Source organism: Dreissena polymorpha, chromosome 16 (assembly GCF_020536995.1).
Source record: "Dreissena polymorpha isolate Duluth1 chromosome 16, UMN_Dpol_1.0, whole genome shotgun sequence".
Classification (NCBI taxonomy): domain Eukaryota; kingdom Metazoa; phylum Mollusca; class Bivalvia; order Myida; family Dreissenidae; genus Dreissena; species Dreissena polymorpha.
The window spans coordinates 16,282,278-16,297,217 of NC_068370.1; the positions used below are offsets into that span (position 1 = coordinate 16,282,278).

Here is a 14,940-nt window from a genome sequence, read left to right on the forward strand (position 1 = left end):
GATTAGCTTTTTTATCAAAGGCTTCACACCAACATTATTAAAAGATATGCATGCAAAGATCGTGTTTATATGGGAGGCGGAAAACGACAACGGGCGAGGCATGGTATGGTATTGCGCGAGGGGGGATTAGAGGGTTAGGGTTAGGGTTAGTGTTAGGGGTCGGGTTAGTTTTTGGGTTAGCCTAAACCCAACCCTAACCCTAACCCGACCCCTAACCCTAACCCTTACTCTAACCCTTTTTTGGGGTTATCACCCCTGACCATGCCTCGCCGTTGTAGTTTTCCGCCTCCCTGTTTGTATGGCCAAGATTGTATATGCATCAATTAAAACACTGTACATCATAAAATTATCTATAGTTCTTCATGTTCACCAAGTTTAAATGTCTTGCCTTGTATTGTGTCGCCTAAATGACGTTTGTGACTTGATTTTGATGTGGGAACGGAATATAATATGTAATCGATTGTTGAAAAACCACAAATATCAATCACCAAAGAAAACCATTACATGAATATGACAATCAACAATCATATTTTATTTTCTGCGTATTTCTATACGAAGAGAATACGGTTTCTAATATATTGCTCATGGATAATTTCCAGCTCAAGTCTAGCCTATCTGCCGGATAGGGTTCTTTAAGATCGCGACTTATGTGACTTCAGGTATTGCAGTTTATCACTGCCTTGTAATTGTATCATACATCTTGATTTCTTAAATGATTATAAAACCGATTCTTAGATGAGAACAATTTTTTTTTTGCACTTGCTACATGGTGTGGGGTATGGCAAGCGGTTCGACGCATAATCCCAAGAAACTAGGTTTCTCATGAGAACCTAGGTTCTCAAAATGAGAACCTAGGTTCTCAGAATGAGAACCTAGGTTCTCGCTTGAAGATTGCACATGACGTCAAGAACCCAAGTTTTCAAATGAGAACCTAGGTTTTCATGAGAACCTAGGTTCTTATGTGAAAACCTAGGTTCTCATGAGAACCTAGGTTCTCATTTGAAAACCTAGGTTTTCATGAGAACCTAGGTTCTCAGAATGAGAACCTAGGTTCTCATGAGAAACCTAGTTTCTTGGGATTATGCGTCTAACTGCTTGCCATATCCGTGGTTTTCATTTGGGAACCATAGGTTCTCTGAGAACCTAGGTTCTCTGAGAACCTAGGTTTTCAGAGAACCTAGGTTCTCTTGAGAACCTAGGTTCTCATTATGAGAACCAAGGTTCTCATAGAACCTAGGTTCTCATGAGAACCTAGGTTCTTTGAAAACCTAGGTTCTCTGAGAACCTAGGTTCTCTGAGAACCTAGGTTTTCAGATCTCTAGGTTTTCAGAATTACGCGTCGGACGGCGTAAACTTGCTCGTTTGGAATACGGGACACATTATTCAGGGCGCAGGATCAATGGGGTTCACATATGATTACACACGGGCTGGACAGAATGAAAACACGCCGTTAAGAACTTTATTTTTGCAGATATCTCAAGTTATTGAAATATGTTTGCAAAGTCTTTAGCGCATAAGTTTTTCTTGCAATGTTGCCGATATCTTACGATTGAGTAATACATTATTACACATAATCAATAGAGATAAAACTTTATACCATAATGATTGCTTCCTACATGTAGGTCACAGACATACTTAAAATAGAAAACTGTACCGTACAGTCGTTTGAGGCCCGAACAAGGAAACTGAATATTTGAAACTCATTCAATGCTGTAACAATGTATTATGTAACGATTGATCTGAATTTTGAGTCTCAAAATAATATTTACAATTAAAGATGTATTTCATAAACAGTTCAATTTTTTATTAACGTGTTCAGACCAATGTCGACCGATTACTTTACTAATTTCATTCCTCAAGAACACCCATGCACGGAAACATGAACAAGAAGCGGTCACCGACGGCTAATGCCTGTTGTCACAAATATTCAACAGATAAGTTTCGTAGAATATTACTGAGCATTGTCATAACATTGTTCAGAAAATGCTCTTGGGGAGAAACATTCACGGTTTCACGCCTATTTCTATTCATTTTACACATATGCCGCCAGCGTGTACCAAGCAATGGGAGACAACTGGAGGTTAATTATTACAAGCGGTTCGACGCATAATCCCAAGAAACTAGGTTTCTCATGAGAACCTAGGTTCTCATGAGAACCTAGGTTTATGAAATCCCAAGAAACCAGGTTTCTCACGAGAACCTAGGTTCTCATGAGAACCTAGGTTCTCATGAGAACCAAGGTTTATGAAATCCCAAGAAACCAGGTTTCTCATGAGAACCTAGGTTCTCATTTGAAAACCTTGGTTTACGCTTGAGAACCTAGGTTCTCATGAGAAACTAGGTTTTTCATGAGAACCTAGGTTCTCATAGACACATAGAACTTAGGTTCTCATGAGAACCTAGGTTCTCATGAGAACCTAGGTTCTCATTCTGAGAACTTAAGTTCTCGTTTGGTATCCTAGGTTTTCACAAGAACCTAGGTTCTCATTTGAAAACCTAGGTTCTCATGAGAACCAAGGTTCTCATTTGAAAACCTAGGTTCTCATGAGAACCTAGGTTCTCATTCTGAGAACCTAGGTTCTCATTGTGAGAACCTAGGTTCTCATGAGAAACCTAGTTTCTTGGGATTATGCGTCGAACCGCTTGCCATAGTGGTGGGCTTTTCAAGAGTTTTGCTGATCTCAGAGTAGTCTAGCTTTCTTGGGGAATGATCATGACTTGTACACAGTTAAAGTGTGTGTTTCCTCTAGTTGTATAACGTGTTGAGTTATCTTTCCTTCACTTGATGACGTCTGTCGCTTCTCAGTCGTATTTCCCACTCGTGATTTTTGTAGATTTCGATCACATGTATCATATTCTTATAAGAACCTACCTTCGTTTCACAGATGTTTTATCAGAAAGTTATAGTTAGTTCAGTGCCATGTTTTAAAATTGATATAGAGTTTAATTATGACATTCAAAAAAACAGCTGAAAGTCCTTTAAACATATATATGAGTTCAACCACATATTCAAATCGTTTGTTGTTGAAGTTGTGATATAATTCAACGTAAGTTGATATTTCTTGTTTATGAAATAAACATTCCAAGAGAATACAGGTTTCGAAAATTAAAACTAAAACTGACGTTAAAATGCCTATTTTTGTATGATGTGCCAAGACTGCATTATTAACCTTAAGTTCGTCTGTAGCTCGGCCTAGTGACGCCTCACGATTACCTAGTCATCAGTATTGTCTTCCAGAATATCATTTATATCAGGGACCAATTCATGTTTATTCCGTTTTTGTACTTAATGAATTTGTGTATGTGATACTTAAACTTAAGCACAGTCTGTGGCTTTAAATAAATAAAGGTAGGTCTTTCTTTGCCAGCCCAGAGCGCTTAAAAACATAATAAGATATATATGGAAAATACGCCTTTGTGGGCAAAGTAATGTTTTTCCTAATATGATACCATTCCTTAAAGCATAATTTAATGTAGTTTTAAACTCGTTTTGTTTTATAATACAAAACTAAACGCAAAGTCCGGAGTTCCGTACAAAATCTTTGCTAGAAAACTGAAACTAATACACAATTAAACGTTACAAATATCTACCGGTTTCAGATTTTAAGGGAAAACAATACATGCAAATAACTTAAAATAAGCCACAATTCTTATCTGTTTTTGAATATGCATGAATTGTGTTTTATGCAGTTCACACATATAGTAAATATGACATATTATCATAACGTCATCCATGTTATATAATACCCATTATATAGTGAAACTGAGTCACCGGTAATGTTTTTTCAATTTGGGGACACTATAAAATCGTTATAATGAGTCCACATTTTTTTTTTATATATTTGCGCTATCAGTAATTATACAATTATGAAGCAAAATGGTTATGATATATAAAACGCACCCACATGTTTTGTCTGTTTCAATAATAAACTATCTACATGGAAATTCCGGTGCATCCACAAAAATGCACATATAGTACGTCGTTCAAGATCTGTGTTATAAATCACTTATCTAATAATCAAAAATACTATTGAAAGATTTATATCAATAATCATGACAATCACAAGCCGTTTCATAGATGTTGGGTTTGGGGAATGGGGGGACTGGGCTTATAGAGTTTCCCTGTCCACCTTTTCAACGAGTACATACCATTGTATGGATGCACTTATGCTCGGATTCTATTTCTTTTTAAATATGAAATCTTTTTGTTGAACAGGTTTATTGATGCTAAAAAACGCTATTAAATTCCGTTGCGCCGCGCTCTGGGGAAACTGCGTTGAATGCATGTAAGTATGCACGGGCTAATCAAGGACGACACCTTCCGCTTTTACGATATGTCTTGTTAATTTTTTCGTCTCTTCTAAAATCCAGTCAAGGCGAAAACTATCGTATTATGTGATAAAAGGTTATGAAATCTTATAAACTTTATTTATCTGATACTGTATTTATTTTATTTCAACTGCACCAACAAGTTATAATACTGTTGCTCTAGTGTTTATTTACTATTGAATGATTAAGTTGTAATTATTTCGAATTTATATTATATGTATTACTTTTGAATTTTAATTGCAATGCAATAAGGTTAATATTTATTTACACGTACGTGTTTTTGAAATATTCTTGCTTAGAATTCTTGGTGCAGAATTCCTCCAATAGATAAGTGTGTGGTTAGGCTAGCCATCAACCGGTTTAAACCCGAGATGCGTTGAATTGAGCGCGCAAAGGCGGTGACTGAAGTTTTTAATCATTGATTTGTGGTTTGTGTTTGGTGTTTGTGAGGTAGTTTTATTCTGTGTGCAAAGATAACTTTACAATATCTTCAAATAAAAGACTTATCAAGATGACCAAGAATGATCTCCTGGTAACGTTTCTGAGGTTTAATGTGTCATTTGTATGAGGTAATTTCCGTCCGAATTAAAAACCACGCTCTCGTATTCTTTAAAGCTACTATGAACATACTACCGTTTCTTGCGTATTATAGATTGTTTGATTGACACGAAAATTCAAATCTAGACTTTGTGTGAAATATTCCAATAAGTTTGTTCCCGAGCGTGACTTCGCATTCTGGGTCACATGTACATGTATGCTGTATTAATTAAATCGGAAAAGTGAGTCTGTGAACACACCAATTAAATGTACAAACACATGGACGATTTTAACACTATTTGGTTAACAACCATTTTTAGGATTAAACAAATGTTCACATTATTTTAGTGTACACTGAAATCGGAGTCTGGTCCATTATAGTTGACCTTTTCCTAAACGAGTTAATACGATCTTGTTTTTTTTTCTCACGTTCTTATTCATGTATTGGTTTAAGATGGCGAAAATAAACTATCATTATTAAAATCGTCTATACTCGCTTAAACGTATGAAACGTTTGCTGGGTGGACATATAGTGCATCACGGTAATCATTATTTTGATCGATGGGTACTATCAGTATTGCACAACCGTGCATATAACAGCAGGTTAAAATACAGCACACTGTATCATTAGTGATAGCTATAATCAGTTTCGTATGTCTTACGTACGCTTCACATTGTAATTGCCTGTTAACGGTTGTTGAGCGGTCCGCCCTCATCATTTTAACGTTAAACGATTGAAGTATAAATTAAGTACCTTCTCTTAATATGAACACAGGCAGTTGTGCTTTCTGCGGTTTAGTGTATACCAAAAATAGGCCATATGGACAAAACGTGCAGAACAAGATGTGGATAATTCTGTAGCTGCAATATGATATGCTTGTTTATTATTAATGTTCTCATCAATGTGTTTGACTTAAGTGAAAGCTTGCCTTAATAATATAACGGATTTTGGAATACCGTTATGGAATATGTATACATATATACATACTAACACTGTTTAAATATCTATAATGACTAATTGTTCCAACGAATACCCTTCAACAGATGTGTACTATCCAGGTACGTTAAATGCACAATGTCCTGGCTGAGTATGTATTTTTTTTAAGCGTGAAGGTTTTATTTAATTTACGTTTATCCATAGCAAATATAATGTTGGAGACATTTCCCGCTAGACTCGTATGACGACAATCCCACTACCGCATTAGGCAAATTGAAAATGATATGAATGCAGCATTTTTTTTGCAAAGATGATAACCGAATGTTGAGCAGTTTAACCTCAACTCTCCAAATTAATAGATTGCATGCGTGTTCCTTAAGTCAGAGGGTGTTTACTTTAAGGCTGTGATCTTACAGTTAACAAGTATTTTTTATCTCACATTATGTGCATTGCTACGTTTTATATCATGCAGTTATTGCTATTTTTGTATTGATATCCATACATTTGTTAAAACTATTGGGTTAGCGTAGCCAGCGTTTCAGCATTAACATTTTGCGCTTTCTTTAAACCTAAGGCATTACATTTCATAGGATATCAAGGTTAAAGCACGGTCAGTCAGTATGGAAATCGTCCCTGAAAGCCAGAATAGGCTACGGGCATATTCCAGTTTTCTATTTATATCATAAACAGACTTAAATTTTCTTTCGAAAAGTATCGTGTTACATTTTTCATGTTACACACACAAGTTTATGTTAATATGTGACAATGTGAAAAGAAAACTGCGTCTATATGCAATTCTAAAATACCATATATTTCAATCGTGAAGAAACAAACTACTTTTAAATACACGGCAAAGTACCGAGCAATGATTGCGTTTTCCATATTTCCAGATGTGTCTTCTGACATTGTACTTGTTATTGGTCTCTGCATTGGAAGTATGCTTATGGTGATATGCCTGGCGATATTCGTCGAGGAAATCGTATTTATTCGAAAACATTACTATGACAACGTCTCGACTGGACGAATGATGTTGGTTCTTCTGGGACTATTTCCGGTACGGCATGTATACGTTGTTGCTTAACAAAAGCTGTATGAAAAAGACAAGAAAGTGTAAGATTTAAGTTTTAACAACCTGGACTGTTTTCTGATAAAGCATTTGTGTGTGCAAAGAATTATATATATTAAGCTTTTAAGTATTTGAAAGAATCTTGATAAACACTGGTATGAAAATATTGTGAATAAGGGATTTCGAAAAGATTTGTTATATTGAATATACCAATATATCCAATGATAATCACATTTGCTTTTATGAATATATTTTTTTTGTTTAGATATAAACTATATTATTATTGAGAATATATAATATGAATACATGGTAGAATAATTAAGCGGAAGCAATTACATCATTGTGCAAATAATGCTTACATGATTTAATGAACGATGTCTCATTATTAAGCTTAACATTTATATGTTTAGGTTAAATATATATATCGTTATGCAGATAAACATTTATATGTTTAGGTAATATGCACGACTCGAATGGTCTCAGTTTTTGTTCCAACTAGCAACGTGCTTATGAATCTTCTGTCTTCGTGGTAGGTTACAATAGTTTCTATCTTATAACAATACAAATTTTACCATTTTTATGCTCCCCTTCGAAGAAGAGGAGGTATATTGTTTGGCACATGTCGGTCCGTCCGTCAGTCGGTCCGTCTACCAAAGGTTTCCGGATGATAACTCAAGAATGCTTTGGCGTAGGATCAGGAAACTTAATAGGTACATTGATCATGACTGGCGGATGACGCTTATTGATTTTTAGGTCACTAGGTCAAAGGTCAAGGTCACAGTGACTCGAAACAGTAAAATGGTTTCCGGATGATAACTCGAGAACGCTTAGGCTAAGGATCATGAAACTTCATAGGTACATTGATCATGACTGGCCGATGACCCCTATTGATTTTCAGGTAACTTGGTCAAAGGTCAAGGTCACAGTGACCTGAAGCAGTAAAATGATTTCTGACGTATTCACACAAAAGCTGTCACTACAACTGACAGCCCATATGGGGGCATGCGTGTTTTACAAACAGCCCTTGTTTAAATAGTGTTTTTTCGTCGTTCTTATTATCTAAAATTTATTTTGATGTATTAACAGTAAATATATATGATATTACAACCAACTATTATTTATTGTTCAACAGCGGGCATAATTTTATTTTATAATTATCTAACAGAAAACAGCTTAGTGCCGTATTAAAATTCATACTAGCATATTCTTACGGTATAGATAGAATACCATGTATGCTATTTCATAAAGATTGGTAGTCATTTTTGTATTTTATATACAAGACCATTTACATTTAAGTACATGTACTCATTCGATTATCTAATTATATAATAAACGACTGTGATACGCTGTACTATATCCAATAATAACAATCGGAACGCAGTTCAAACAACATGTGGTGCACTTAAAATTATCTTAATCCAAAAAAGTTATAAATTGTCATTTTTTAAAACTGAAGTGACCTTTATTATTTTTAATAGGCGAATATTTATGTTACAAATGTGCATTACAAGAAAAATTTATTTTTATAAATATGTTGAGTTTCAAATAAGGTATATTGCATACTTATCATTGGGGCGAAATATATAAGAGCATCCGTTCCTTTTACAGCTATATTGCAGTGTGTATCTACGCTTACATTTCGATGACCATCAGTTTGTTTGGCGGAAGAGAGATGATGATAAGCATTCTGGCTAAATGCAAGATCAGCATCGTCCCAAAGTTATGCTACCGCGGCCTTCGTTGTTTATTTAAACCAATTAACATGACAAAGTAAGTGTGGCTAAAGAAGCATACTAGTGTTTATCGGGGTCTTCTCAACTTAGATAAAAACATGAAATTTGTGGCTTTAAAAAAGCTCGCTCCTTTTATGTACCAATAGATAATAATATAGTTATAGTTGATATGATAAAACTCAATGATTTTGAAAAGATTTGAAAATGGCCAGATTATTTTATCCCCCCCCCCCCCAATAAAAAAAATAACGTACTTAATTGAAGATCGAAATTTAAGAGTTAGTATATTAAACGATACCATTACACTAGAAAAACATAACATTGTATTGTTGATACTCTGCAAAAGATTGTTTTATTCGATAAGCTAAAAACATTCTTTCCATGTATACTATATTAGTAAACAAGACTATTGCCAAGCAATATAGTCCCCTACCGGCTCCACCATTGTCAGAAATTCCACCATTGTCAAAATTTTATTTTTTATTCGTTGCCAAAGCAACCAGAATTTTTTACGTAAGAACACAATGAAATGACGTGCATAATGTCCATATTGCCATCTTTCCATGTTTCAAGTTTCATGAAAAAATATTAAGAACTTTTAAAGTTATCGCAGGATCCAGAAAGCCACCATTTTCAGCAGTATTTCTAGTCTATTTGTTGCCATAGCAACCATAATTTTTGACGTAGAAACAAAATGAAATGACGTGCATAATGTCCATATTGCCATCTATCCATGTTTCAAGTTTCATGAAAAAATATTAAGAATTTTTAAAGTTATCGCAGGATCCAGAAAAGTGTGACTGACTGACTGACAGACTGACAGACTGACAGACTGACAGACTGACAGACTGACAGACTGACTGACAGACAGACAGACATAACAGACAGACAGACAGACAGACAGACAGACAGACAGACAGACAGACAGACAGACAGACAGACAGACAGACAGACAGACAGACAGACAGACAGACAGACAGACAGACAGACAGACAGACAGACAGACAGACAGACAGACAGACAGACAGACAGACAGACAGACAGACCGACCGACCGACCGACCGACCGACCGACCGACCGACCGACCGACCGACCGACCGACCGACCGACCGACCGACCGACCGACCGACCGACCGACAGACAGACAGACAGACAGAGCGCAAACTATAAGTCCCCTCCGGTGAAACCGGTAGGGTACAATAACACCAAATCTAAGGCTACTTTGTTCTCTAAGAGTACCAATTCTGACTATATAGCTTGGAAATATTAAGACTGTGAAAATTGTAGGTGCTGCGAGACTGAGGTGATTTTCAGATTGGTTAACACAGGTTCAAATGAATGTGTTTCATTCCATAAGGGTCTATAACAATCAGTACAATCTCAAAACATACAGAGAAATCGAAGAACCAATCGAGTTACGGTATACCGGTCGTTTGCAGTCTACGTATCCAACGATCGACTTATTTTTCGCATTTCGATAAATTGCCTTCTCTATGGGATTTCTGCGAACGCGAGATCGGCTTGCGGCAGACTCTGAAGCTCGACGTAGTTCTCTGTCGCTGTCAAAGCCAGTTTTAGCGTTCGCTCGTAAATGTTCGGATATCGTCGCGGGAAAGTCAAATGAGTACACAAAATTAAAACGAGCATTTTGAATCTTGTTAAATCTATTATACCATACCACATCTAGCGTTGACATTTTGGCTATTGCTATAAAGGACACTAATTTTTTATAAGGTAATTTTATTTTACGAAATATAGTACGAACTATTCGTTGATTTGAGTGTTTATGGGGCTTTGATCATTATTAAATTAATTTAAACAGAGTAGCAGAGAGTTAAACTCACACGTGATCTGCTTAAACTGTTACATTCCACTCAATAACCATGATAAAACAACGTGAATTATTGTCATTATTGCCTTATTGATAAGTATCATAGATCAAACCACATGCTAGGTTAATTATAGATTCAATATAATTTTGAAGGAAATCTTTCCGCACGTTCGAGCTCCTTGCGATGCAGTTTATGTTTGTCCGCCCCTTCCTACTCTTGATCGAAGCTGTATTCAGGACGGACAAACGCACCGAAACAGCAAAGGTGAGACCGTTATACTTGTATTTGCCTTATTTATGTAGTCTCCAACTCAGCATGCTCCTTTGCTTTACGTTATCTAATTGTGTTAAATTGTATAGTCCCTTAAATCTTGTCTCCATTTTTCATATTGATTAGTCTATTGGTCTATTTTCATGCATTGATTATGTTTTGAAATGGTTTCTTAAACTGTTGTTCGTGTTGGTTATTAATGTTCGTCTATTTGTGTTATTTTGGATGTACACTAGGAACAAGGTAGCAAATGCAACATTAATTTTGTTTTGATTAATAACAACATCAAATACAACAACAAATACCAAAAACAACAAGAAGATAATATACTGGCACTGTACAAACAACAATTAATAACTGATAACACTATTATGGATACTGTACCGGAAACAATCAATTTTTTGTCGATGTTTCAGGACTTCAAGAATCCCACCATATACATCTCACTTCTGTCTGCCATTAGCACGATTACGTCCAAGTATGCCCTAAGCGTTATCTTCAGAGCCTCGCTGTTACACTTGTCTCACTTCTGCATTGTCCTCAAGTTCGTACCTTTTATATCGGTCATTATTCTCGACGTCTTGCAGAACTTGGTGTTCAACATTCTAGCGGAACTCGATATCCCCGCGTGCCTTAACTCGTTTGGTCCAAGACTAAGGGCAAGCAGTAAGTAGTGTACTTGTTTCATTTGGAAAAAACCGAAATATGTGAAAAGAAGGGGCTCAATATTTATTTTCATTGAAAACAACCAGAACTAAATGAAGTTATGTCAAACTCACCGAACGAGTGCCACATTTAGATGTTTGGTTCTGTAAAAGCTGAATATATTCCATAAAATGATATCACTTAATTGTTTTAGTGTGATATGTGTGACTTCAGGAAGTTTATGACTAGTATTTTACCAACATTTTAGATAACTTGTGTTAATGTCTGTAACTATTCGATACATTTCTATTCTGGATTAATATCATTCATAGTTGGCTAAAGTGTATACCGGTTAACACTATGACACCTCATTCGTTCAGTTCTTAAGTTTTGCGATCGTATGAGGTTATTTTTATTCACACATGTACGTATGATTTCAGCCAATCAGGACATGAATAGTCATTTATAAAGAAATACAGTAGAATAATGACGCTTTAGAGGGAAAAACACTTTTTGGACCACACTGTTGGATACTTGTAGTTACACTTGCGAAATATACAAGTTATAGCTAATGTTATGTTTGGTTTCAGATTTCAACAATTTACTGCTGGTGTTGGAAAGCTTTATACTGTGCTTGATAGCTCATAGAGGCTACCGCATTGTGCCAACCAAACACATACTCGACCCAGGAACAACAGAAAACGAACCAAATGAGTTATACCATGATACTAACATGGCTGCAACTTATTTATGATTATTTAAAGAAAAATAAAACAGTTTAATGGGGTCAAATGACATCATGTTTTTATATTACATTTTTTCCTACTCACTGCACGGTCTTGCTCTGTAGTCAACTAACAAGCGGACCGTTATAAAACTGTTCATTTCCACTGCAAAATGTCCGATGCTGTGTGCAGCATACTAGTATAACATAATGTCAAATTAAACCACACGAATATACACTTTTAGTCGATGAGAGTTAAACTAATGTTCACTTTTTCTGTATTCAATATCGTGGCATCAATGCATACATTACAATAATAAACCGAAATATATTGATTACAAGACATAACATTTTAATTTGATTGTCAATACTTAAATTCTCTACAATTTGCTTTCATATAGGAACTAAAATTGTTATGTTAAGACAGGGCTGCGTTCAATAACGTTGGATTCGCTATCGATTCACACATGAGAAAGACAATGAGATTCCGTTTTCTTGTGCTCAACTTGACTAATATAATGCCATTAACAGAAACCGACTTGATATGTAATGTTGTTTTTCTGGTTGAAATTAGGATATCGTAATAATCGTACTGAATGTGTTGCTAAGGCGTCTAGTAAAAATATGAGAATGTACAATATGAGTATAGACACTCGCCCAATTCAGCAGCATCCTTAATGCATTTTACACACGTTCACGCTATTGTTGAACGTTATTGTTAAAATGACTTTTTAGCAGATCTCTGTACTAAACAATTTAAAGGTTTCACTATGGGTGTTTGCATAAACGACCACTGTGTTTACTATGGAATAATGGCCATTGATTTATCCGATATATACACTTTTGATCGGTTACAAACAAACTCTCTCAGTCAGTCAATATTGTCAAACGATATGGACAGTAACTTTTGATAAAATGTATACACATTCTAGTAAGCGTGCATAAAACCTTTTATCTAGAGTTACGTAAACCTTGTGCTTGAGTTATGTGTAACAGCCATGTCATTCTTCTTCTATTACAAGGCACATATGAAATAAAACTCTTTTCTTTTACAAACAGCTGGTCAACATTTACTTGACACTGACCTGCAAGAATACATTAAAGTACCATTAACAGCTAGAAGTTTTCTGAAGGATTTCACTTCCACTAGCCTAGAGGGAAAATGTGTATTTATTTTTAAACATATGCATTACAAGATGCATTGCAGCAAACGATACCATTTGTCAATCTTAATTACTTTTTTGTTGAAAATGTTATATATTTACAGAAATAAATCCGTTTTTAATTGATCTGATGATCAATTATTTTACTTTGAATCATCTTCACATAGCCTAGTTTAATTTGATTTGGTATGCCACTATACGAATTTACTTGAATTTTTGTAATTCCCCAAGGTCTTTTAATCTGACTGGGATGTGGTGACATACATGTAGATCGCTGCTTTAATTTATGATAAATATGCTATCCATAAATTGATTTATGATGAATATACAAGTTTCCATGCTGAAACCGGATTAATTAAATAAAAGTATATCCCTCAAAATTACTATTAATGTTACACTGTCATTTATTTGGTGGAACACTTGCATGAGCAAATCCGTGAATATTGAACACAATTCAAGCGTGCAAATTATGCCTAAAACTTAAACGATTTATCAGTAATTGTCAAAAGAAAATAAGTGTATTTTAGAAGTCTGACTAGTGAAAACTATGAAACATACTGAATTGCGGTAATATGTTGTGCCAGGTTAAGCATTTATTTTTGTACCAACTGTTATATTGACTGATGAGGATTGAAATAGCAAGCTGTTTCGCCCCTCACCTTTTTGCGCCCCCTTCTCTTCTGGATTGGTTAACGCGTAACGTGTTATCCTTTAAAAATTCAATTATTCAAATATCATATTGCAAATAAAAAGATTAATTAAAAAAAACGAATTCAGGTGTCAGGCTACGAAAATAATCGTTTTTAGCAAATAGTTTGAAAATATAACCAGTCTCGTCAGAATTGTCATCCCGCCACCCTTTAACAGAATCCTGGTCATTTTATGATCCTATATCTTTCCCTACGGTTTACATAACAATTACTAAAATTTGTATTTTCCAAATTGTAAGTTTACTGCGATATTTTATCCGGATTCAAAAGTTACAGGTTTTGCAAAATAAATATTATACTACTATAATGCATAATGGTCTTGCTTTTTTTCAAATTGCAAGGAACAATACAACAGGAAATCCTTGTTTTATGTCGATTCCATCAGTAACAATTAGTGGGTCGCCTCCTCCAAATTATGCTATTTTTCGTAGAATTAAATTATTTTTATGCAATGAGCCCGTTAACAGGTCTATTCATTTATATTTTTTCAACCAAAACATTTCAATTCATAATATATATATGATAATGATGATGATGATGATGATGACCATAGTACGTCTGCTATGAACAGTTCACTCACCAAATTTACGGTTTAGTTTTAGCGGTGTGTTAATAAAACGAAGTTTTGAGATTTGATTTTGATGTGGAATAAGAACATCTAATAATATAGGTGGTACATTAATAACGTGCAAAAGCTCATTTAACATGGTAAATAATTGTCGGCAAATTATTGTTGAACAAAACATGGAAAAATTGAGATTAATTGTATAAAGCTAAATTAAAAAAAGAACAGCACCAATTTTAAAAACATGTATAAAGCATGCAAAAACTTTAATCCTAGTTTTGACTTATATCAATAAAAACAATTCACTTAGCTAAAATCATGATTTAACATACATACTTATTCCTAGTCATGAACCACATACACACTAAAATGTAGTCAATTAAGATTTGGTAATACAGTAACATAAGAACATAATTTCACAACTAATAG

At 34.9% G+C, this 14,940-nt stretch overlaps 1 protein-coding gene across 2 annotated transcripts; it reads left to right on the forward strand.

Annotated features, from left to right (window-relative positions):
- Nucleotides 1-5,498: 5,498 nt before the first annotated feature.
- Nucleotides 5,499-12,144, forward strand: LOC127862696 (organic solute transporter subunit alpha-like). 2 transcript variants are annotated; one of them, XM_052401948.1, is made up of 7 exons: nt 5,499-5,925; nt 6,694-6,857; nt 7,325-7,398; nt 8,478-8,639; nt 10,587-10,698; nt 11,292-11,370; nt 11,940-12,144. In XM_052401948.1, the coding sequence occupies exons 1-7, from the start codon at nt 5,877-5,879 to the stop codon at nt 12,101-12,103; spliced, it is 804 nt and encodes a 267-aa protein (XP_052257908.1). In that variant the 5' UTR covers nt 5,499-5,876; the 3' UTR covers nt 12,104-12,144. The 2 variants fall into 2 exon arrangements, with proteins under 2 accessions (XP_052257908.1, XP_052257907.1); XM_052401947.1 differs by having other exon boundaries at nt 5,503-5,925; nt 11,121-11,370.
- The last annotated feature ends 2,796 nt before the right edge of the window (nt 12,145-14,940 follow it).